Source organism: Gekko japonicus, unplaced genomic scaffold (genome assembly GCF_001447785.1).
Source record: "Gekko japonicus isolate JY-2015 unplaced genomic scaffold, Gekko_japonicus_V1.1 scaffold875, whole genome shotgun sequence".
NCBI lineage: Eukaryota > Metazoa > Chordata > Lepidosauria > Squamata > Gekkonidae > Gekko > Gekko japonicus.
The window spans coordinates 217,554-242,426 of record NW_015169200.1 but is presented as its reverse complement, the minus strand read 5'-3'; the positions used below and the strand labels follow the sequence as shown (position 1 = coordinate 242,426).

At 49.8% G+C, this 24,873-nt stretch overlaps 1 protein-coding gene across 3 annotated transcripts in view; it reads right to left on the bottom strand.

The window, feature by feature from the left end:
- The window catches only part of GRB7 (growth factor receptor bound protein 7), a 135,877-nt gene extending 111,588 nt beyond the window's left edge, over positions 1 to 24,289 (bottom strand). For 2 of the 3 annotated variants that reach the window (XM_015416336.1, XM_015416337.1), the window contains exon 1: positions 882 to 914. Coding sequence is in view for 1 of the 3 variants with exons in the window: in XM_015416335.1 (XP_015271821.1) it covers positions 13,710 to 13,800; positions 23,743 to 23,886 (235 nt within the window). In the remaining 2 variants the exon portion in view is untranslated. Of the gene's footprint in view, positions 1 to 881; positions 915 to 13,709; positions 13,801 to 23,742 lie in introns of those variants that run through there. The other variant, XM_015416335.1, reaches the window with a different exon arrangement.
- Between the last annotated feature and the right edge of the window lie 584 nt (positions 24,290 to 24,873).

Genomic DNA, 24,873 nt, shown 5'->3' with positions numbered 1-24,873 from the left:
CTCGGGGCCAAACCCCCCCCCCCCCCCCGCAGTCAACCTAAAGGCAAGCTGCAGGAGTACCCATGGAAGGGACCTGGACAGGCCTCTCGCAGAGAGGCTGGGAGTGAGATCTGGTTCCTGGTACCAACCGTCCCCCCCTTCCCAAGTGGCTCTCCAGCCAACAGGAGTTGCCAATCAGGAAGTTATGCCATCTGTACAACAACAAATCGGTGCCATCCCTTGTTGTGTTACCTAAACGCACCCCCCCACACCTCCAGGGATATATTTTTAAAAGTAGGAAGCACTAGAAGAGGAGACTCCTTGGACTACAGTTTTCCCGGGCACTTTCTTTCATTAAAGGTTTTTACATTGTTTACGTTTTAAAGCCGAAATAAAAAGTGCGGCCTGAAGGATAGAAGGCAGAAAGCAGGACAAGGTGGAGGAGGATCTAACTCTTGCAAAGTGGGAGTGCGAGATAACACCGGTTTAAAAGAAAAAGAGAAGAAAGGAGAAGGAACAAAAACAAACAAAACAGCCCGGGGAACAGAGAAAGAAAGGTAGTTTTGAAACTGGAAAACAGGTACGGCAAAGACAGGCCCAAAACAACAAGACCAGAAGTTACTCGAAAAAACAGACAAAAGAGAATCTAATTTCGAAACACACCAAAGAGAAAATGTAGGTAAATGGGAGGGGGAGGAATTCCCCAGCCAACAGGCCGGGACATATAGATGAAAGAGCCAGTGAAGATTTGGAAGCCTCCGAATTCCTGCTCTCGGACGACGGGGCTGCAACCTTCCGCCCTCACCTGGGAGCGGGCGCCACTGAACCCAGCCGGACGTGGGTCCAGGTAGACACACCTGAGGCAGAGGCGAAGCCGGACCAGAGGGAGCGCGTCGGCTTACCTGGCCCTGGGTGATCCGGGCTTCCGCTGGGGCCGTGACTCTCAGGACTGGGGGATCCTGTTTCCTTTGAGTCCTTTATCTACCTGCGAGCCGAGCGGCCACGCCTCCTCCTCCTCCTGACATCACGCCAGGCAAAACACACAAACACACACACAGAGAGACACACACACACAAAAGGAGCAGGACCTGGGGAAGGTGCTCTGGCAGGTGACTCGAGGCCCTGGGCTCCCTGCCCTTGCCTCCCCTTTCCCACACCGAGAGTCAGATGCTTGACTGTCCACAGTGTTGCTTCTCTCTCTCTCTCTCCTGCCCCTCCCCTCCAAGGACTTTTCTGTTCGATTTGTTTTTTTAATCCAGGCATGATGAGATTCTCGCGTGTGTGTGTGTGTGTGTGTGTGTGTGTGTGTGTGTGTGTACCTCTCGCACTCTGGCAGCTGGGAGGGAAAGGGCATTTGGCTCTCAAGCCGGATCAAACCAGACCTGACAGCTTTGGAAGAGTGGAGATTGGGGGGGTGGGGGGGAGAGTGAAGGTTGAAGAGCGAAAGAGTGCATTTCTGGCTGGTCTGCTGATCGGTGCCTCCGCCGTGACTCTGCCTAGGGACAAATTCCACCCAAAGCGGCCCACCTCCGGCTGAGGTTTCCACGGAGAAGGGGGTAAACGTATAGGCCTGGCTGCTTCAGGGTGTATCGGGCTGGGGTGCGGAGCTCACACAGTCCACAGCGCCTTTGCCAGCGTTCCCTCTAAGATGAGTGGGTGTGAGCTAGCTCACAGTTTTTCGGCCCCCGGGCTCACACGTTTTTGTCTCAGCTCGGGAAGGAGGGCTCCAGAGCCAAACTGATTGATGCGACAGCCAAATTGCCCGCTCACAGTTTTAATGCCAGTCGCTCACAAAGTAGAATTTTTGCTCACAAGACTCCACAGCTTAGAGGGAGCATTGCTCCTTTGTAGAAAGAAATAGGACGGCATAAAGTGGATCCTGGGGAGTTCGGAGTTTGGGTAGGGGAGGGACCTTAGCGGGGTACAATGCCACAGAGTCCACCTTCCAAATGGGCCGTTTTCTCCGGAGAAGAATTTTTCAGGGGAATTAATCTCTGCAGTCTGGAGATGAGTTGCAATTCCAGGAAGATCTTCAGCTCCCACCTAGAGGTGACAACCCTAGGATCTCAGGTAGATTGGGGGGTGGAGCCTGGAGAGGGCTTGGGGAATCTGAGGCACCTCAGCAGGTACAATGCCATAGAGTCTGCCCTCCAAAGCAGCCATTTTCCCCAGGGGAACTGATCTCTGTCATCAGGAGATCAACTGTAATAGTGAGAGATCGCCAGGAGCCAGCTGGAGGTTAGCAACCATAGAACATGCTCCCAGAACACCCAAAGAGGTCTCTTATCATATCTGAGACACACAACCACCCTGTGAGGTAGGCCAGACTGATTTTACGCTGGCTTGCCCAAGACCTCCCAGAGATGTCCTGGCTGAGCGAAGACCCAAAGTTTTATTCATTGCACCCGACATACCTCTAAAACCTAATGCGTGCATGCCCAGTCCAACCATCGGGCACTTGGTCCTGCTGCTAAACTGCCCCAGAGAGAGCATCTAACACAGGCTGTCGTTCCCCCCTATGTGAATGGAACATCCAGGCCTCCACTCCCAAACTTGTAGGAAGGGGGTCTTGCGTAAGGATTGCCAGGTCCTCCCTGGCCATCGGCGGGGGGTGGGGGGTAGGGGTGCCAGCTCCAAGTTGGGGGACTCCTGGAGATTTGGGGATGGAGCCTGGGGAGGGCAGGGACCTCAGAGGGGTACAGTGCCATAGAGTCCACCCTCCAAAGTATCCACCTTCTCCAGGGGGACTGATCTCTGCAGTCTGGAGGTGAGCTGTAATTCTGGGGGGATCCCCAGGTCCCACCTGGAGCCTGGCACCTCTGTTCCCTCTAAGCTGTGGAGTCCTGTGAGCAAAAATTCTACTTTGTGAGTTACTGGCATTAAAGTTGTGAGCAGGTGATTTGGCTACTGCATAAATTAGTTTGCTCTGGAGCAGTGTTCCCTCTAAGCTGAGTTAGTGTGAGCTAGCTCACAGTTTTTTAGCCTTCAGCTCACAGATTTTTGTCTTAGCTCAGGAAGGCTGGATCCAGAGCAATGTAATTTATGCAGTAAGCAAATCGTTCGCTCACCATTTTAATGCCAGTAGCTCACAAATTAGAATTTTTGCTCACAAGACTCCACAGCTTAGAGGGAACATTGCTCTGGAGCCATACTTCCTGAGCTAAGACAAAAACCTGTGAGCCGGAGGCTAAAAAACAGTGAGCTAACTCACACTAACTCAGCTTAGAGGGAACACTGCCTGGCACCCTGCAAAATAGCATGCAAATGATAAAATGCTCCCTAGGACAGTGATGGCGAACATTTTAGAGACCGAGTGCCCAAACTGCGACCCAAACCCCACTTATTTATCGCAAAGTGCCAACACGGCCATTTAACCTGAATGCTGAGGTTTTACTTTAGAAAAAACAACTCCTACATTAACTTAAGATGATCCAAACAAAGTAAGGAAAGCAATCCCAAATGCTTTCATTGACTTAAAATTATTGGGCAGAGAATTCCACACTTTAATGACGGTCTGGGCCTGGCTGGGGCGATGGCACGCGTGCCCACAGAGAGGGTTCTGAGTGCCGCCTCTGGCACCCGTGCCATAGGTTCGCCATCACTGCCCTAGGATATGGCTAGGTTTCCCCCCCCCCCGATCATATGTGAAGACCACCATGTAGAAGTTTCCTAAAAAGCAATGCTGGCTGCAGTTGTGAGGTCAGGTTCTTGCATTGGATTGGCACCACAGACCCATCTGGAGACGCCTTTAAGCAAATAAGCTGTCCCATTCCCTAAACAAATGTCTTGTCTGCAACCTGCACCCTCTAGTGACGGCGGTTAGCATTACTCTCTTTCTCTCTGAGCATGTACATGTGTGTGTGTGTGTGTGTATAACACACATGCATAGCCGCACATAGACACTCTGCACTGATTCTCCAGGAGTTCTCCATTCAAGGTAAAGGTTTCCTTTGCTCGAAAGCCAGTCGAATCCAACTTTAGGGGGCGGGGCTCATCTCCTTTTCCAAGCCGAAGAGCCAGCACTGTCCAAAGACTTCTCCGTGGTCATGTGGCCGGCATGACTAAATGCCGAGGTGCACGGAACGCTGTCACGTTCCCACCGAAGCAGTACCTATCCATCTACTTGCCAATGTCTTGCTTTCGAACTGCTAGGTTGGCAGGAGCTGAAATTGATTAAACGATGGTATTTGACTCCAACGCAACTGGCACATATTTACAAGACGAACAATAATTTATGTTGGAAGGGATGTGGTAGTACTGCAGGATATCTCCATTGTTGGTGGTCATGCCCTAGAGTCAGGCGCTTTTGGGTATTTATTAGTGCTGCCATCCAAGATATAACAGGTCTCAATCTACCGGAAACACCTGAAGCATTATTACTTCACAAAACACTTGAATCTATTTTACAATCTTCAAACAAACAGATAGTCCTGACTCTACTTGCCTTAGCAAAGATGGAAATCGCGGCTAAGTGGAAGGATAGTAGGGATCCCTCTATCTCAGCTTGGCAAAATAGGATATGGGACTGCTTTATAATTGCTAAATTGACTGATAAAATCCTACGAGAAACATATACCACCTATAAATCACGACTGTTTCATACTTGGGCACCAATCCTAGACTACCTGAAGTCGCAAGCTGTGATTCCTGCTACGGCTGATAATTTGGACCTGATAAATCTCTGATTAGCCTCATGTTAGGTCTACAGTCTGTTCTGTGGAGTGTAGTTATAGTAATTTATTCAGTTAGATCCTTGTTGTTTTATAAAGTAGCTTATAGGAACCTTTTTTTTTAATTATGGGGGGTGAGGGGGACCCGGGGGATTGTTGAAGTTATTTTAATGTAAATTTTTCATATTTTTAAATTATTTTAAAAAGTTTTAAAAAAAAGGTTGGCAGGAGCTGGAGCCAGAGACGGGAGCTCGCTCCGTCACGCGGCACTCAGATCTCGAACTGCCGAACTACAGACCTTCCGGTCTGCAACTCAGCATCTTAACCTCTGAACCACCGTGGCCCCTACTGGTTCTCCATTAGTCCTGACTTTATTCCCTACCAAGATAAAACAGCTTCGGAGGAAAATTCCAATCTGGGAAAATGCAGCAGGAAGAAGGGTTAATGGTACATCCCCCACACAGGCACCCCTCTAGGGATACCAGGTGTTCTCCTGGAACTACAAGTAGGGATGCCAGCCTCCAGGTGGGACCTGGGGTGGGGATCCCCCAAAATCACAGCTCGTCTCCAGGCTACAGAGTCCAATTCCCCTGCAGAAAATGGCTGCTTTGGAGGGTGGACTCTGTGGCATTGCACCCCACTGAGGTCCCTGTCCTTCCCATGCCGTAGGTTTGCATGGCTGAAGAAATCGAAGATTCCCGCGCCACAAAATAAGCTTTGGACTGTTTCCATCTCATACATCCTCAGTGCAAGAGGTCATCGGCTTGTCGTGGAAGAGGGAGGAGTAAGAGGTCCAACCGAAACACTGAACAAGCCCTGAAGCTCGAAAAAGGGGGCAAAGGAAAACATGCCACACCTGAGGCTCTGCGCTACCTAAGACTGCCAGCTGCCTAGAGGCAAAAAATGTCATTTCCTTTTAGTAAAGCCTTAAGTATTTACCTCCATGCCTTGAAAAGCTGCAGCAGCCCATTTCCACACATCAGGCAATTATTCAAGGGGCAAGAGCTTTGTCTCCAGGTCTGTTGGCAGCCCTCATTGTCATAGGAGACTGATTGTCCAGAGCCATGTGCATTCAGCCGCAGGGGCAGAACTTCTCCAGCAATGCTCCCTCTAAGCTGTGGAGTCTTGCGAGCAAAAATTCTGCTTTGTGAGTAACTGGCATTAAAGTTGTGAGCAAGTGGTTTGGCTGCCGCATAAAACAGTTTGCTCTGGAGCCATCTTTCCTGAGCTAAGACAAAAACGTTTGAGCTGGAGGCTAAAAAAAACGTGAGCTAGCTCACACTAACTCAGCTTAGAGGGAACACTGGTCTCCAGGTGGTCCAAATACAAAAGAAAGAACAAGCTGTATGCAAGTGCTATACAGAATCAATGCTCAAAACACATGGGTGGAAAAAAAAATAGTGCTGATGTCAAACCATGTATAAATGACAATGTTACAAAGAAGAAGGAAGGGAGGTCCAAAAAGGTGCAGGTTGACAAAGTTTTCCGGAATACAAATTCGTTTCGACTGGCTTCCTCTGAACAGGACCTCCTGAAACAGTAGGACGTCTTCTAAGTTTCATTTGTCATAGAGTATGATAGCGAAGATCATCTAACGTCATAAAACCCTCGTCATGCTTTAGTACTGTATTCTACAGTTGCAGTGAAATATTCCAAAGAGACATTCGGAAAGGAGGGCTTTATGACGAATGAAACTTAGAAGATTTTATTCATCATGTTAAAATAAAACATTCCATAATCATTTTCTTTTCTTTTCTTTTTTCAATTTTTCCAATTTTTCAGAAAAAAAACAAAAAAGGCTTCAGGAAAAAAACAGGGGAAAAACGTCCCGTCCCCCCCGAATTTTTCCGTTTTTTCCCCCGGGCCTTCACATCTCTATGTGAAAGAGCTGCATGTGGCTCCCAAGCTGCAGTTTGGCCACCCCTGGTATACACTATGGCACCATAACTAGTGTTGCCACCCTCCTCCAGGTGGCACCTGGAGATCTCCCACGATTACAGTTGATCTCCGGACAACCAAGATCCGTTCCCCTGGAGAAAATGGCTCCTTTGGAGGGTGGACTCTGTGGCATTGTAACCTCCTGAGCTCCGTCCCCTCCTCAAATCCTGCCCTCCTCAGGTTCCACCTCTAAAATCTCCAGGTATTTCACAATCCAGAGCTGGTCAACCCTAACTATACCCCACCGAGGCCTTTACCACCCCCAACCCTGCCCTCCCCAGGCTCCAGCCCCCAAACCTCCAGCAAGATCCCAGCCTGGAGTTGGCAACCGTAGACTAAAAGCGGGATACAGAGATATGTTAATGTACTAGGCAACTAGACAGACAAACAACAATCACCTCTAAGACTAGATAGCACCCAGCTGCGGCAACCAGAGCTCCCAAATTGCCGGGAAAGAAAGAAACGCCCTGGCCCGGTGTGCCCCACGCCTTTGGCACGCAACCGCCAGCAGGTGGTTTCCCATGGCATGGGAGATAAGAGGCATCTCCTGCAAATGTCACCAGGCAGTAGTGCCTGTTTGAGGCATAGGAAAGACACGGGCAATAAACGTTAGCAACTCTGTGCAGGGCACTGTCTGGCACCATTTCCTGTGGCCTGGCCGGGCACAATGGCAGTTACATGATTATCACTGTCATTATTAAAGGTTAGCTATCAGAACTGTATATATGGCAGTTCCACAAGAAACTGGTCCTGAGAACAGCATCAATCAGCATTCTGAGAATCTTAGCTGTCTCTTTAAGGAAAGCACAGACCCAAACAATCAGAGATATCTGAAGGGCGCAAGGAGATTGCCAAAGTGAAGCCTCCCTCTCTGTTCCTGGTGGGAAAAGACAGGGGAACCTTGCATCTCTCCTGAGAACCATCTGGGCCTTCCTAAAGAGGCCGGCTTCCTATTTTTAAAAACTATTCATTGACAGTAGCGTGCCCTCAGATTTAGATATCTGGGATGCTCTACCCTACCTGGAGGCATCTTTCACCCTTCATAGTAAAGGTAAAGGTTCCCTTGCTCGAAAGCCAGTCGAGTCCGACTCTAGGGTTGCGGTGCTCATGTCCGTTTCAAAGCCGAAGAGCCAGCGCTGTCCGAAGACACTTCCGTGGTCATGTGGCCGGCATGACTAAACACCAAGGCGCACGGAACGCTGTTACCTTCCCACCAAAGTGGTCCCTATTTATCTACTAGCAATTTTTTGCTTTCGAACTGCTAGGTTGGCAGGAGCTGGAACTGGAGACGGGAGCTCACTCCGTCTTGCGGCATCCAGGTCTTGAACTGCTGAACTACCGACCTTCCACAGCCTGCAGTTCAGCATCTTAACCACTTGAGCCACCGCAGCTCCTTTTCACCCTTCATACAAAACCATATATCTATATTTCCTTGAGCAGATCCCAGAACAATAGAGTGTATCGGGGTAGTGGTGCTCTGTATTCTTGGTGCTTGGGGGGGGGGGGCAACTGTGGGAGGGCTTCTAGAGTTCTGACCCCGCTGGTGGACCTCCTGATGGCCCCTGGGTTTTGGCCACTGTGTGACACAGAGTGTTGGACTGGATGGGACACTGGCCTGATTCAACATGGCTTCTCTTATCTTCTTAGGAGCAGAAGTCCATCAGTGGCTATTAGCCACAAAGTATAGATAGGGACTCTTGGTCTGGGGCAAGGGATGCTCTGTATTCTTGGTGCTTGGGGGGGGGACAACAGTGGGAGGGCTTCTAGATTTCTGGCCCCACTGGTGGACCTCCTGATGGCCCCTGGGTTTTGGCCACTGTGTGACACAGAGTGTTGGACTGGATGGGCCACTGGCCTGATCCAACATGGCTTCTCTTGTTTCTTACTGCCTCCTTTGAAGTGCTGATGTCCTTGTTCATATGTGTATGTGTGTGTTTAAAGTGCCATCAAATCACAGCAGACTTATGGCAACCCCCGTAGGGTTTTCAAGGCAAGAGATGTTCAGAGGTGGTTCGTCACGGTCTGCCTCTGCGTAGCAACTCTGGACTTCCTGGGTGGTCTCCCGTCCAAATGCTAACCAGAGCGGACCCGGCTTGGCTCCCACAATTTAGCCTGGGCCAGACAGGTCAGGCCAAACAATGCCTCTCCTCCTGTGTCCGCATCGACTGGTGGCGGAAAGTTCCATCAGGTCTCGGCCGACTTACGGCGATCCCGCAGAGTTTTCAAAGCCAGAGGTTAATAGAGACGATTTGCCATTGCCTGCCTCCACAACTCTGGTCTTCCTTGGAGGTCTCCCATCCAAATACTAGCCATGGCTGACTCTGCTTAGCTTCTGAGATCTGACGAGACCGAGCTGGGCTGGGTGATCCAGGCCAGGGCCCTCGCCATAAACCGACAGAGAAAGGGGTGAACGAATTCTGACCGGGGCTTCCCTGCTCCATGGGACACAGAAGGCAGATGCGGACAATTTGCTGATCTAATTTTTCCAAGGCACGCTTAGCAGACAAAGACACGGCCAGTCTGGCGGGGCCCCCTTCAAAGGGCAGGGACAGGGAAGTGGGGTGGTGGACCTCAGCTGCAGGGCCCTTCGCCCTCTTCCGCCCCAACCCGTGGACTATGAGAAGGCGATGACCCTGGCTCTTTGTCTGGACCTCCCACCCAGCCACCTCGGTCCTTATTGGAGATTGCCCCCGCCGGGCCAGGCCACCCACAGCCAATTCAGTCATCCATACCGTCCTGCCAGATCTCATGTCTGGGCCTCACAAACTGCTGACGCATCACCCTCCCAGTCTTCCACAGCTGCTGCAGCAGCAACAGCTGCAGAACTTAAACTGGCTCTTTCTGCCCAAACTAAAACCTCTGGACTGTTTCCCCCCCCCCAGCAAGCAGGTGTGTGTCTGTAGCTAGTCAGGAAGACGGAGGAGGAGGAGATTGGATTTATACCCTGCCCTTCACTCAGAGTCTCAGAGCAGCTTACAAACTCCTTTCCCTTCCCCTCCCCACAACAGACACCCTGTGAGGTAGGCAGAGCTGAGAGCTCTTTCCAGAACTGTCCTTGAGAGAACAGCTCTGAGAGAGCTATGGCTCGCCCAAGGTCATCCAGCAGTTGCAAGTGGAGGAGTGAGGAATCAAACCTGGTTCTCCCAGATTAGAGTCCGTGCACTTCACCACTAAGACACTGAACTGCAGGCTGTGGAAGGTCAGTAGTTCAACAGTTCAAGACCCGGGTGCCGCATGATGGAGTGAGCTCCCATCTCTAGTCCTGCCAAACTAGCAGTTCGAAAGCACGAAATTGCAAGTAGATAAATAGGTACCACTTTGGTGGGAAGGTAACAGCGTTCCGTGCGCCTTGGTGTTTAGTCAAGCTGGCCACATGACCCCGGAAATGTCTTCGGACAGCGCTGGCTCTTCGGCTTTGAAACGGAGATGAGCACCACAGCCCTAGAGTTGGATTCGACTGACTTTCGAGCAAGGGAACCTTTACCTTTACCTTACTTAACCACTACAGCAAACTGGCTCCTAAGAAAGTACCTGAGCTATGCCAAGCAAAAGCCTAGCACTATGGTCAGGTTTTCCAACTATGTAACATTCCCCCCCCCCCGCCCCCCATCACATGTCTATGTGTAATACAGTATATTTCCAGTCTCTTCAGAGAAACAGGTAAAATTGCTGTTTGTGCTCACAGCAAGCAATTCAGATGGCCAATTTGCTCGCAGTGGCAGACTGCTTCCTTGTGGCTGTTTTGATTCACCGCAGTTCCTGAACAGGAGTGGCCTTTTCCAAGGTTCCCTTTACTTCCCCCCCCCCCTTTACTGAGTGGAGCAGTTCACATCCTGAGCAGAATATAACTGCTGCAATCTTAAAATGTACACATCAAAGAATTGCTATGAAAACAGCTACAGCTATGCAAAAATATTCATAAGAACAACCTACCAAATTGTCTTGCATATAATCCACAATATCGTAATAAGAAGCATGTACATCCACTGCTAACCAAACAAAAAGATAACACAGTCTCTAATTGTTGGTAACACTAATAAATAATCCCCAGGGTTATATCCATCAAGACGTCTTCCAAGCACACAGATGGATGTTGTCTGAGATGACTCTATTTAAACTTGTTGCCCTGTGATGGGATTTTTTAATCTGCTGAAACAGTCCTCTTTACCAACTGAAGCAGTTCTCTATAGGTTCCCAGTGATCTTTAAATCCTGTTTCTGAATTCCTTTCGCCAGAATCTTCAAACGGGCAGTAGGTAGTGCAAGACCCTGTGTGGCTCCGTGATTGCTGCTGAGCGGGGCTTCCTGTGTTAATGAGCGGCCGCTCATGCACACAGCTTAGAGGGAGCACTGGTCTTTGCCTCTAGTGTCTTCATGGTACCACTCTGCATTCATGCATCTTGGAGCTCTCCCTCTGCTTTGCTATGATCTTTCCCAAATCTCCTTTGGGACAATCTTGTTTTGAAAGATGTCAGACAAAGGGCATTCGAACCATCCTAACCTGGATGGCCCGGGGTAGCCCAATCTCAGATCTCGGAACCTAAGCATGATTTGGCCCTGGTTAGTATTTGGATGGGGGACCACCAAGGAAGTCCAGGGTCGCTACGCAGAGGCAGGCAATGGCAAACCACCTCTGAACGTCTCTTGCCTTGAAGACCCTGCGGGGTCCCCATAAGTCAGCTGTGACTTGATGGCGCTTCCCACCACCACATTTGAACCGCTGTCAATGTGAAGGCACGGATTTTTTCAGGTTCGGCACCACCATTTTTCTTCCCCTAGTCTTCTATGGCTGCCAATCCTCCCCCACCCTGCCCCTTGCCGCCAGAGGGTTTGGGGTGAGCTTTTAAAAAAGATGGGTAATTGACACATCTTTATAGCTATAGCATGTCAATTACTGCTTTTATTAAAGTCCAAAAAAAGTACTGTTGGAATTGTAAATGGCTTACACTGCAGTCATTACAGAGTTAAATGTTGTTTGTTAGGAAACAGGATGTTACGTTACATAATGTATTCAAGGGCGGGAAAGTTTGTGGGAGTTGTTTACCCTAATGAAGCGACCTGTAACCTTTGTATTGGTCAACTAACAACTTGTTTGTGGAAATGCTTTGATCTAGCATCCATGTATTCACAAGGTTTATGGCCCTTTGTGTGAACCAAAGAGTTAGTTCTCTTCTAGAAGCCAAGACAGATAGAAAGATGTAGCTGTTAGCATTTATTACTGAGAGTAACTAAGGCTGCTGCCACACGGGACGGCTGAAACGCAGCTAAGCAGAGCCGCACCGAACTTGAGATGCCGCGGCGGAATCCCACGGATCCCCTCAGCCACGGCGCATCGCTCCCTGACACGATCAGATGCCGGGGAGGAAAGTCCGATGGGAGGGGGAGGCTGCCGAACTGCGCATGCTCGAGCATGCGCAGTACGGCCGGGGCCCGGAATGCGGCGGCGCAAAGACGCGCCGCCCGATCCCACGGCCCGGCTTGCGGCGCTGGAAGGGATACAACCACCTAGGTAGGTGGTTCTTTTTTACAGCGTGGTATCGCCATTTGGGACAGAACAGGGACGGGCAGGCAACGATTCCCAGATGTTGCCGTGGGATCGTGCCCGTTTGCTCCGCCCCCGTTCTGTCGCACTCCCGGCCCAAAAGGCCTCATATGGACAGGACCTAAGTACGGTATGTAACCTTTTAATTTTATTTCTTTTATCAAAGTACCATACCCATGTTTTATTTTGTTTTATAGTAAAGATATTTTTTCTTTCACTAAGTGTGTGCTCTTGTGTTTGCAATACAACCATCGACCCTGAATCAAAGAATCCCAACAAGTACTCTGGTGGCAGAAGAAGAAGGCTTTTGGGGGGCTTTTAAAAATCAGTAAATGATGTATTGTTATCATGCTGTACCATGTCAATCACTGATTTTTTTGAAGTCCCCAAAAGTACTCTGGTGGCAGTGGTACGAGAAGAAGGATTGCAATTGGGCCTTTAAAAAGCGGCAATTGTCGTATCCCTGTAACCTTATAATTCTATAGCATGTTGGTTATTGTTTGTTGTTTTAACCTAAAAGAGTACTCTGGTGTCACCAGAAGTGGGGAAAGTGGCCATAGGGGGCTAGCGCAAGGAAAACTGACACGTGAACAGTCCACGGCCACGGCAAACATCTCCACATGCTCTGTAGCAGTGAGAGAGACGCAGAGAACTGTTCTCATGCAGAAGGACTTGTCAACCAAGTTTGAAAATAAAAGCTGTGTGCAGAGAAGGTGAGCAACAATCTGCGTCAAAGCATTTGTACTGGGGGGGGACAGTATGGAGTTGTTTTGCAAGCGGGTTCTGAAAAGGAGCGAAAATGTAGACGTGTCCACCCTCAGAAAGGGCCCACGCTCTAAATCAGTGGTCCAAGCAATGTAACTATGTGATTAACATAAGAACATAAGAACATAAGAGACGCCAATGTTGGATCAGGCCAAAGGCCCATCCAATCCAACACTCTGTGTCACACAGTGGCCAAAAATACCACGTGCCCTCAGGAGGTCCACCAGTGGGGCCAGGACACCAGAAGCCCTCCCACTGTTGACCCCCCCCCCAAGCACCAAGAAGACAGAGCATCACTTGCCCCAGAGCCCCTATCTATACCTTGTGGCTAATAGCCACTGATGGACCTCTGCTCCATATGCTTATCTAATTCCCTTTTGAAGCCATCCATGCTTGTAGCCGCCACCACCTCCTGTGGCAGTGAATTCCAAGTGTTAATCACTCTTTGGGTGAAGAAGTGCTTCCTTTTATCCGTTCTAACCCGACCGCTCAGCAGTTTCATGGAGTGCCCACGAGTTCTTGTATTGTGAGAAAGGGAGAAAAATACCACTTTCTCAACCTGCTCTTTCCCATGCATAATCTTATAAACCTCGATCATATCACCCCTCAGTCGTCGTTTCTCCAGGCTAAAGAGCCCTAAGCACCTTAACCTTTCCTCATAGGTTCTTTACAATGTGAAGATTTAGTGGCTGTGAGTTTTAAGTCCAGAGCTGTGGGCCGCACCTAAGGACAGAGAGGCGTGGTGAGAGCTATTTCTGTTGATCAGTGACCTTTGAGGCTGGAAAAAAGGAATGATGATGATGAAGCGCCCCCTACCTTGACCTGGATTCTGGGCTCCAAAGCATTGTGACCCCCCATAGATCCACTCCTGAATCCGGAGTCCCGATGTGGCCGCGCCCAGGTTCTCCTGCAGGAACGAAAGGAGGGGGGGCGGGGATGAAACACTCCCAGTTTTGCGGTCCTTAGCCAGACTTTTTTTTACCAGGGTTGCCAAGTCTTGGTTAGGAAATGCCTGGAGATTTGGGGGTGGAGCCTGAGGAACATGGAATTCGGGGAGGGGAGGTGCTTCAGCAAGGTATAATGCCGCAGAGGCCACCCTCTGAAGCAGCCATTTTCTGCAGGGGAGCTGATCTCTGTCGCCTGGAAATCAACTGTAATTCCGGGAGATCTCCAGACACCACCTGGAGATTGGCAACCTTATTTTCCATCATCTTCCTCCTCCCTTCCCCCCTCCCTTCTCTGCTTCAGCATACACACACACCAGAAAGTGATTGGGACCAGGGCTTTTTTTGTAGAAAAAGCCCAGCAGGAACTCATTAGCATAATAGGCTACACCCAACAGCAGATACTCATTAGCATATTAGGCCACACCCCTGACAGCACAGCACATGATCATATTAGGCCACACCCCCATGTTACCAGAAGTGTGGTCATCCAGCCACACCCACCTTTTGCTTCTTATTCTGTTCGCCTTGTTGTCAAAACCCAGAGTTTTTTTTAGTAGCAGGGACTCCTTTGCATGTTAGGCCACACACCCCTAAAGTAGCCAGTTCTAATGAGTTTCTGCTGTTGGTGTGGCCTATTATGCTAATGAGTTCCTGCTGGGTGTGGCCAACTCAGGAGCCAGTCGGAACTCCGGAACTCCATTACTGTGTATTCCTGCCCAAAAATAGCCCTGATTGGGACAAAGGTAGAAAAACACACCACTGTCTGCTAGTAGAAAACAACTGTCCCCCCCCACTCTGTTGAACATATATGAACTAAGTCCATTCCTCCATCCATCTATAATATCTATCCTTATCTCCCTCTCCTTTGTACCCCCTCCCATCTGGCACTTTTCCTGGCTGGCATTGTGCAATGCTAATTGGTGATTGCATCACCCTGGTTTCAACTAATATTGAAGCCAGTGCTAATAATAGAATTTTCACCTTGATGGAGTGACACACATTCAGACCTACAAAATCGCTGTTACCAGGTTTGTTAGCCAATGGAATAATTTTCATTTCAATTTGGGTGAGATTAATTATACAATTTGACTGACAAAAATTTTTTTTACAATTTCATTTTACTTTTTAATTTGGAATAAGTTGTGGAGGTGATATGGCTATACCTATGGCCCATCACTAATACCAGGAGTCCAATTATAAGTATAGAAGGTAACTTTATCTTTGATAGAATCATTTTTTATTCAATAATAATTTCTTTTATACATTTGGACAGAATAATGAAGCTTCTTTTTCTCCCCCCCCCCCTCTATTTTTCTTTGAATAATTTCAGGAAACAACATCTGGTTAAATTATATGTGTATTAAAACTCTGTAACAGGTCTTTGAATGTGTGTCTAGACTATATAGAAAATAGTGACCACTGAGGACGGCCCTTAGGGGCCGAAACGCGTTTGGTCTTCAGTTGTAAAGTATTTACCCATCATATGTATGTATAGAGGATAAGCTTTTATAGTCTGATTTTAGACAAAGTAATTTTTTAATCAGGAAAATTTTAACATGTGTACAACTTAATAAATATTTGTACTTTTATATATATGGTTTAGCTTAGCCCTTTTTGGGTCGTAGTCATATCCTGGGTTGAGTCCCCCCCCCCTTTTTTCCAGTTTTTGTGGACTCATATAGCTCCTGGATAATCCAGACATTCTTGAATTCCATAGGCCATAGAGACGCGTCATCCGGAGCAAGCTGCCGTGTCTCGAATAATTCTTTTTCAAAACCAATAGGCTATATTGGGACTCAATCTCAGTAGAAGCACATACAAAAGCCAGTACATTCAGTCATAAAGGATCATGGGTCTATCTTTCTGTATATTTGTTGTTTCTTGCAAGAACACCTTGGCTTTATATAGTTATATTTCTGAATTACTGAATTTGGCATCTTTAGCCAGCGGTTTTTTGTACCCACCTAGAGGCCGGCAAACTTAGTCGCAATTGGCTTGTGCTAACTGAGCCGTTTTGGCTCAGAGGTTAAAACAGTGAAGCTGCAGACCACAAGGTCTGTAGTTTGGCAGTTCAAGACCCTAGTGCCACGTGCCGGAGTGAGCTCCCCATATCTGGTCCCAGCTCCTGCCAACCTAGAAGAAGAAGAGATTGGATTTATACCCCGCCCTTCACTACCCAAAGGTGTCTCAGAGCAGCTTACAAACTCCTTTCCCTTCCCCTACCCACAACAGACACCCTGTGAGGTAGGTGGGGCTGAGAGAACTCTGACAGAAACTGCTCTTTTTTCAAGAACAGCTGTGCCAGAATTATGGCTTGCCCAAGGTCATCCAGCCAGGTGCATGTGGAGGAGTGGGGAATCAAACCCGGTTCTCCCAGATTAGAGTCCGTGCACTTAACCACTACACCAAACCGGCTCTAGCAGTTTGAAAGCAAGAAATTGCACGTCGATAAATAGGTACCGCTTCGGTGGGAAGGTAACACCATTCCGTGCGCCTTGGCATTCAGTCATGCCGGCCACATAACCACGGACAAGTCTCCGGACAGCGCTGGCTCTTCGGCTTGGAAACGGAGATGAGCACCACTCCCTGGAGTTGGATTCGACTGGCTCTCGAGCAAAGGAAACCTTTACCTTTAACCACTTTATGGCTGCCAGGACAAAAGTGTGTGGCGTAGACAGTGCCTAAAGGAGGGTTGAGAATCAGAGAGCCCTCGCCTGTAGAGACAGAGGAAGGTAGAGGCAGCTGTCTGGGAGGACTCCAATCGACCCGTCAGTCCGGTGGCGGTTACAAGGCCGAACAGCTGCAAGGGCCTCCTCAGTGGGGTGCTGAACTGCACTGTCACCCTGGAGTGACGGGCCGCATTCGCTACCTGGAGTTTTGCCTCAGCAGTCACCGGGGGCCTTGAGACCGAGGAAGGGCTTTTCTCCTCTCTGCTCTGAAGCGGCCAAAGCTCAAGGATTTTAAAGCCAAAGCCCAAGGATTTGTATATTTTTTTTAAAAATCCAAATGTTATCAGTAAAATCATCCTCAGGGTTTTCTTTTGAAGGGAAGGGAGATTGGATCCTACTGCCCCAGAGAAGATTTTAATCGAAATGCAACGGGGGTGCCCCACTATTCAGAAATTAACCTTCTATTCAACATTTCCCTGAGGGTTGCGTTTCACGTGGTTTTCGCTCTTCATTTTCCTTTTATTTTTCTGTTTAACTATTTACCCCCTTTTAAAGTAGTGAGCATGGATGGAATACTGTATGCAATTAAACAATCAAGAAGACGAAGAAGATGAAGAAGAGGAGGAGGAGGAGATTGGATTTATACCCTGCCGTTCACTACCCAAAAGAGTCTCAGAGGGGCTTACAAACTCCTTTCCCTTCCCCCTCCCCACAACAGACACCCTGTGAGGCAGGTGGGGCTGAGAGAACTCTGACAGAAACTGCTCTTTTCCAAGGACAGTGTCAGCTAGCTGCCATGTTTTACTTGCTTCCTTCTCTGACCCTGGCGCTATGGCGCATGCTTCATAGCTTGCTCGCTGCTCTGCCCACTTGCCGTAAACAGCGATAGGGAGACCGTGAGAACCAGTGCTGCCAGACTGAGTTATCTGTCTGACCTTGTGACGGAGGGAGGGCTTGCGTTCCAACGCTGGTGTGAATATTTCGGCTCTCATGGGGCACTGAGACTCTCCCGCTTATTATGTAACCTCCCACCGGAAGAATTCCCCCGCGCGTGCTCAGATTTCATTTGCTTAGCCATTTGCCTCATCCTGCTATATGTAGGGATGTTTCCACCCTATTGTCATTCCTGACAATAAACCTGTGGACACGGTAACAGACCTGTAGTCTAATAAAGCATAACGCTTCCTTGGAAATGTGTGTGGAGATTTACTTGCTGTTGAACCTGACAGACAGCTCTTATCAGAACTCTGGTTTGCCCAAGGTCATCCAGCAGGTGCAAGTGGAGGAGTGCGGAATCAAACCTGGTTCTCCCAGATTAGAGTCTGCGAGGAGGAGGAGGAGGACAAGGAGAAGAAGAAGGAGAAGAAGAAGAAGAAGAAGAAGAAGAAGAAGAAGAAGAAATTGGATTTATACCCCGCCCTTCACTACCCAAAGGTGTCTCAGAGCGGCTTACAAACTCCTTTCCCTTCCACTCCCCACAAACTCCTTTCCCTTCCCCTCCCCACAACAGACACCCTGTGAGGTGGGTGGGGCTGAGAGAGCTCTGACAGAAACGGCTCTTTTTCAAGAACAGCTCTGCCAGAACTATGGCTTGCCCAAGGTCATCCAACAGGTGCAAGTGGAGGAGTGGGGAATCAAACCCGGTTCTCCCAGATTAGAGTCTGTGAAGAAGAAGAAGAAGATGAAGAAGAAGAGGAGCAGGAGGAGGAGATTGGATTTATACCCCACCCTTCACTACACCAAGGTGTCTCAGAGCGGCTTACAAACTCCTTTCCCTTCCCCTCCCCACAACAGACACCCTGTGAGGTAGGTGGGGCTGAGAGAGCTCTTGACAGAAACTGCTCTTTTTCAAGAACAGCTCTTATCAGAACTATGGCTTGCCCAAGGCCAGCCAGCCAGGTGCAAGTGGAGGAGTGGGGAATCAAACCCGATTCTCCCAGATCAGAGTCTGCGCACTTAACCACCACACCAAGGGCAGAAGGAAGGGGGGGGAAAGGATCATTTGTGTTGTGGGGTTTCTAAAACCCATTTTCATACAAGAGATTGTCTACATAATGTAGGCATCACAAAGAAGTTTATTTAATTCATCCTTTAGGAAGCAGATTTAGCAGATGGATGCATCTGTCTCGGTTAATTTTCATTTCAAGGAATGTCTTCCATTAAGATACAGATATTTAATCTGCTTCTACTCTGCCTTTCTCACAGTGGGACCCCAAAGAGGCGACATACAAACTTAATAGGTTCTCCTAAACTTCAGAAAGGGTACTGGGAAAGTAATAGCACAATCCTAAGCAGAGCTACACCCCTTCGGAAGTCGGTTTAGGATCGCAATGTACATTTCTGTCATTTTTTAAGTTTTCTGGAACTCTTCGTTGCCCATCTAACCTCAAGTTGTCACCTTTGCCCAGGTGAGACTATGTTATCCAAGACAGACAGAAATCGTAGACGAAGCTTTTAATCTGCTGCATTTCTGCCTTCAGTACAGCTCTCCTAACTTTTGGCCTCACAACAGAAGAGAAAGGAAGGCACCTGAGAGATCCCCCAGTGGGGACGCCGGCTGCAACACGAGCAAGCTTGACAGACACTCAAGGTGTGAGCTTTATTCTTGCAAAGGTGACCCGCTTCTGTGTCCCAAACCCGAGGGTCTCAGCTCAAGTTTTGGGCAAGCCCTGACCCAGGGATGCCAACTGCCAGGTGGGACCTAGGGATCTCCTGGAATTACAGCCCAACTCCAGAGATCTGACAGGGCTCGTCTGAGACATTACCAGATGTCTGACAACCAGAAATTCAGCTGATGAAGCATGCTTGCCCTGTTTCTGAATCTAACTCTTGGAAGGAGGAGGAGGAGGAGGAGATTGGATTTATACCCCACCCTTCACTACCCAAAAGAGTCTCAGAGCGGTTTACACTCTCCTTTCCCTTCCCCTCCCCACAACAGACACCCTGTGAGGGAGGTGGGGCTGAGAGAGCTCTGACAGAAACTGCTCTTTTTCAAGGAAGCTCTTATCAGAACTACGGTTTGCCCAAGGTCATCCAGCAGCTGCAAGCGGAGGAGTGGGGAACCAAATCCGGTTCTCCCAGATTAGAGTCCGCACACTTAACCACTACACCAAACTGGCTCTCAGCAACTTATGTTGAGTAAACCCCAGAAACCTAAGAGAAATCATGCCATACAATTTCGGCACGGAACCGGAAATGCACTGATGTATATTACAAACTGTACTGATGTATATTACAAAACAGTTCTGGAAATTAAGGCTGGCCAGAGCTCCCGCCCCGCCCATGTTAGCTCAACCTTGTCAGGTCTTGGAAGCTGTGTATATTTATTTAAATAATTACTGTATCCAATGTTCCCTCTAAGCTGAGTTAGTGTGAGCTAGCTCACCATTTTTTAGCCTCCGGCTCACACATTTTTGTCTTTGCTCAGGAAGGGATGGCTCCAGAGCAAACTGATTGATGCAGGTGCAAAATGGCTCGCTCACAACTTTAAGGCCAGTAGCTCACAAAGTAGAATTTTTGCTCACAGAACTCCACAGCTTAGAGGGAACATTGACTGTATCTCCCACCTTTCTCTCCAATGGGGACCCAAGGCGGCTTACATCATTCTCCTCGCCTCCCCTTTATCCTCCGAGCAACCCTGTGACGCAGGTTAGGCTGAGAACGTGTGAGCTCCCATGGCCAAGTGGGGAATTGAACCTGCGTCGCCTAGATCCTAGCCCGACATTCTAACCACTACATCACGCTGGCTTTCCAGCTAAGCTCAGTGGGGTCGGCCACGGTTGGCAGTTAGATGGGAGATCACCAAGGAAGTTGAGGGCAGTGCTCCCTCTAAGCGGTGGAGTCTTGTGAGCAAAAATTCTACTTTGTGAGCTCCTGGCATTCAAGTTGTGAGCGAGCGATTTGGCTACTGCATAAATTAGTTTGCTCTGGAGCCATCCTTCCGGAGCTGAGACAAAAATGTGTGTTGTTGTTGTTGTTCAGTCGCAGAATCGAGTCCCACTCTTTGCGACCCCATGGACCAGATCACGCCAGGCCTTCCTGTCTTCCGCTGTCCTCTGAAGTTGGCTCAATTTCATGTTCGTTGCATCTATGACTTGTGTGCACGCACATGAAAGCTTATACCTAGAATCAGGGGTCATTTCGTAGAAAAAGAGGTGCAGGAGCTCATTAGCATAACTTATTTGCATATGCCACACCCCCTGACATCACCGGAAGTGTGTGGGGGCTCTGCAACTTACCTGGCTGCTTCTTGCTTCTCGTGGCCTGACTGAGGGCTGCTGGGAGCAGGGGGTGGGGCTTGTTGCATGTGTCCGCCCCCTGGGCTCCTTACTACCAGAGCTCCGCTCCTGTGCGCTCCTGCAGGAAATGACCCCTGCCTAGAATTAATCTTTGTTGGTCTTAAAGGTGCCCCTGGACTCAAGCTTCGTTCTCCTACCAGTACTGTTTCTCTCGGGAGTCTAGCAGTAGACCTTTCCCAAACCATTTTGAACTCGCTTATAAAATTACAGCCACTCCCCAGCCACAGATTCAAAAAGGGAAAGCATTTCTTTAGGGATACACAGACAGGCGAATGCGTACACAAGTCGAATCGTGCGCTGTCTTGGAATTCCTACCCACGACACAAGTGCGTTCGCATTGCTGATGGACATACGTGCCCGCTAAAATATCTCTGCTGAAGGCTTATGCAAAGCATATATTCATTGATCCTCTGCTATCCTCATGCTCGTATACATATCCTCATGCTCGTATACAAAAGCATACGTAGATGTGCGTGCAATGAACACAGGGAGCGGCCTTACAGCCAGTCCAGTCACTGGTTTTCTAGCCCAGTACGTTCCACTCGGACTGCCGAGAGTTCCCCAGGATAAGAGTCAGAGGTCTCTTCCAGGCCTGGGGATGCCACCCTCCAGGTGGGACCTGGGCATTCTCTGGAATTTCAGCTCCTCTCCAGACTACAGAGATCAGTTCCCCTTGACACATGACACTGGGGCATTGCACCCCACGGAGGTCCCCGTCCTCCCCAGGCTCCACCTCCAAATCTCCAGGAGTTTCCCAACCTGGATCTGGCAACCCTATCCCCCTCCCCCCACCAGTGGACGGGGGGGGGAAGCTGGCAGCCCCCCCTCCAGTTCTGCTCCCTTAGATCTTTATAAACAGGAGAAGACAGGGATCGAACCTGTGGCCTTCTGCAGGCAGAAACAAGAGCTCCACTGTGGAATTATGGCTCCTCCCTTGCACGCCCATGTTCACCCATCATCCCGAAGGCATACCTACACAGTCTGGCGTGCAAGTTCATGTACTTACCAAACCTCAACGTAAAAATTCAGTTGTGTGCTCTTACACCTACCAAGAGGTAATCTGTAAGAGAACGAGGAATAATCTGTATGCCCTGAAGAATCGAGTACCTCTGCAGTTCTCTGGACTCCCCTGTAAACCTCAGTTTGCTCTGAGTGCTAAACCCTAGCTCGGAACAGAGTTCTTTTTAACAAGTGCAGAGTGCTTTTCCAGGAGGAGGAGGAGGAAGAGGAAGAGGAGGAGGAAGAGGAGGAAGAAGAAGAGGAAGAAGAGGAGGAAGAAGAGGAAAAGGAAGAAGAGGAGATTGGATTTATACCCCGCCCTTCACTACCCAGAGGTGTCTCAGAGCGGCTTACAAACTCCTTTCCCTTCCCCTCCCCCACAACAGACACCCTGTGAGGTAGGTGGGGCTGAGAGAACTCTTGACAGAAACTGCTCTTTTTCAAGGACAGCTCTTATCAGAGCTATGGCTTGCCCAAGGCCATCCAGCCAGGTGCAAGTGGAGGAGTGGGGAATCAAACCCGGTTCTCCCAGATTGGAGTCCGCACACTCAACCACTACACCAAACAGGCTAGGGATGCCAACCTCCAGGTGGGACCTGGGGATCCCTCAGAATTAGAGTTTATCCCCAGACTACAGAGATCAGTTCCCTGGAGAAAATGGATGCTCTGGAAGGTAGACTCTGTGGCATTGGGCCCCGCTGAGGTTCCTGTCTTCTCCAGGCTCCTTCCCCAGATCTCCAGGAGTTTCCCAACCTGGATCTGGCAAACCCGACCCCTCCCATCACCCACCAGTGGCCAGGGGGGACCTGGTAACCCTAGCCCATCCAGATGTAAGTCTGAGTTAAGGAAGCCATCTTGAGTCTGGTGCCTCTCAGTTTTAAAACTGACCACAGCTTAGGGAAGCAGGATGGCTCTCCACTGGGAAAAGACATACGGAAGAGAGGATTTGCCTCAATGGTGAGTAATCACGTAACGGCAGAGGATAGGTTTTTATTGCCCTCTTTTCTCTAGGAGTCTCTACCTTAAAGGTAAAGGTAAAGGTCTCCCTTGCTCAAAAGCCAGTCGAGTCCGACTCTAGGGTTGCGGTGCTCATCTCCGTTTCAAAGCCGAAGAGCCAGCGCTGTCCGAAGACGCTTCCGTGGTCATGTGGCCGGCATGACTAAACACCGAGGCGCACGGAACGCTGTCACCTTCCCACCGAAGTGGTACCTATTTATCTACTTGCAATTTCTTGCTTTCGAACTGCTAGGTTGGCAGGAGCTGGAACTAGAGACGGGAGTAAACTCCGTCATGCGGCACCCTTGGGTCTCGAACTGCTGAACTACCGACCTTCCACAGCCTGCAGTTCAGCGTCTTAACCACTTGAGCCACCGCAGCTCCGTCTCCACCTTAAGCGACTTACAATTCCCTTCCCTTCTCCCCCACAACAGGCACCCTGTGAGCAATGTTCCCTCTAAGCTGTGGAGTCTTGTGAGCAAAAATTCTACTTTGTGAGCTCCTGGCATTAAAGTTGTGAGCGAGCGATTTGGCTACTGCATCAATTAGTTTGCTCCGGAGCCCTCCTTCCTGAGCCGAGACAACAATGGGTGAGCCGGAGGCTAAAAAACTGTGAGCTAGCTCACACCAACTCAGCTTAGAGGGAACACTGCCTGTGAGGCAGGTGGGCCTGAGAGAGTTTGGAGAGAGCCGTGACTGGCCCAAGGTCACCCGGCAAGTTTCATGCGGAGGAAGAGCAACCCAACGCCCCAGATTAGAGCCTGCCGCCCTCAACCACTGCACCACGCTGGCGCCCGAGCCCCCCCCCCCGGCCCAAAGCACCCCTACACTGAGTACCAGGAGACTGTGCTTTCAGATCTCATGACCTCCAACCAGCACGGTGGCCCTTTCCTCCTCCCTTTGAGAAATCACAGGCCAGTCCCCGGAGAGCGACGATTACCTTGTGGCGGAAAGCAGCGCTGCGGCTTCTCTTCTGCTCCGGACAGGAGTGCGCCTCGCCCGGGGGGCCACGCTTGCGCAGGCAGGTGCAACAGAAGACGACCCCCATGGCCCTCTTCCAGTGCAACCCGCGGTTGTCTTCCATCTCAGGGGCCTAGAAGCAAGAGCCCATTCCGGCATCGAGGCTCCGCCACCCCTTTCTGCTTTCCTCAAAAGCGACTCAGCCCACGGCGGGACCCGACGGCCCTTTCCGCGCCCGCCGCCTCCTGCCCCCGCCCTGCCACGGCCCACTGAAGTCCCATATGGTTCACACTCGGCTACGATGACAGGACTGGATGCCTGAAATGGCGACAACTACGGTGGGTCCATCCGGCACGGCTCGCTATGTACCAGTCCCCGTCTTGCCTCTCCTCATCCTCCCCACCCTCGTCGGTACTGCTGTCCTCGTCCCGGTCCCTGCGGCAGTAGCTTGGCCCACAGGACCGTGGGGCAGCTGCCTTGCGTATGGCTGAAATCTGCCTGGCCTCTCCTTATGGAGCAGAAGGCATCCAGAGACGATGAGTGACTCAAAAGCCACACGGTGCCAAGCTATTTCTGTCTGTCTCGAGAAAGAGGCTGGCAGGGCGAAGTCAGGCCAAGCGCAGACGGCAGACCCAGATAGGCTGAGGGGAGGGGGGAGGGCTTGCTCACCAACCCGGCCTTTCGGTTCTGCCAAGCACAGAGACGCACTGCTCTCCCTGGGCCAGGCCCACCAGGCCACCCAAGACGGCTCGAACTATATCGGAGAAGAGACCGGCTTCGATCCAGCTAATCAGATCTACAGTGGCAAGGGGAAAAGTTAACCAATCTCTCCCATTTTGAAGAAGAAGAAGACGAAGAAGAAGAAAGAAGAAGAAAGAAGAAGAAAGAAGAAGAAAGAAGAAGAAAGAAGAAGAAAGAAGAAGAAAGAAGAAGAAAGAAGAAGAAAGAAGAAGAGATTAGATTTATACCCAGCCCTTCACTACCCAAAGGAGTCTCAGAGCGGCTTTACAAACTCCTTTCCCTTCGCCTCCCCACCACACCTTTGAGGTGTTGGATTCTCTGGACTAGGTACTGCCAGGGAACCCCGGAAAAATAGCAGAGTGCACAAAGG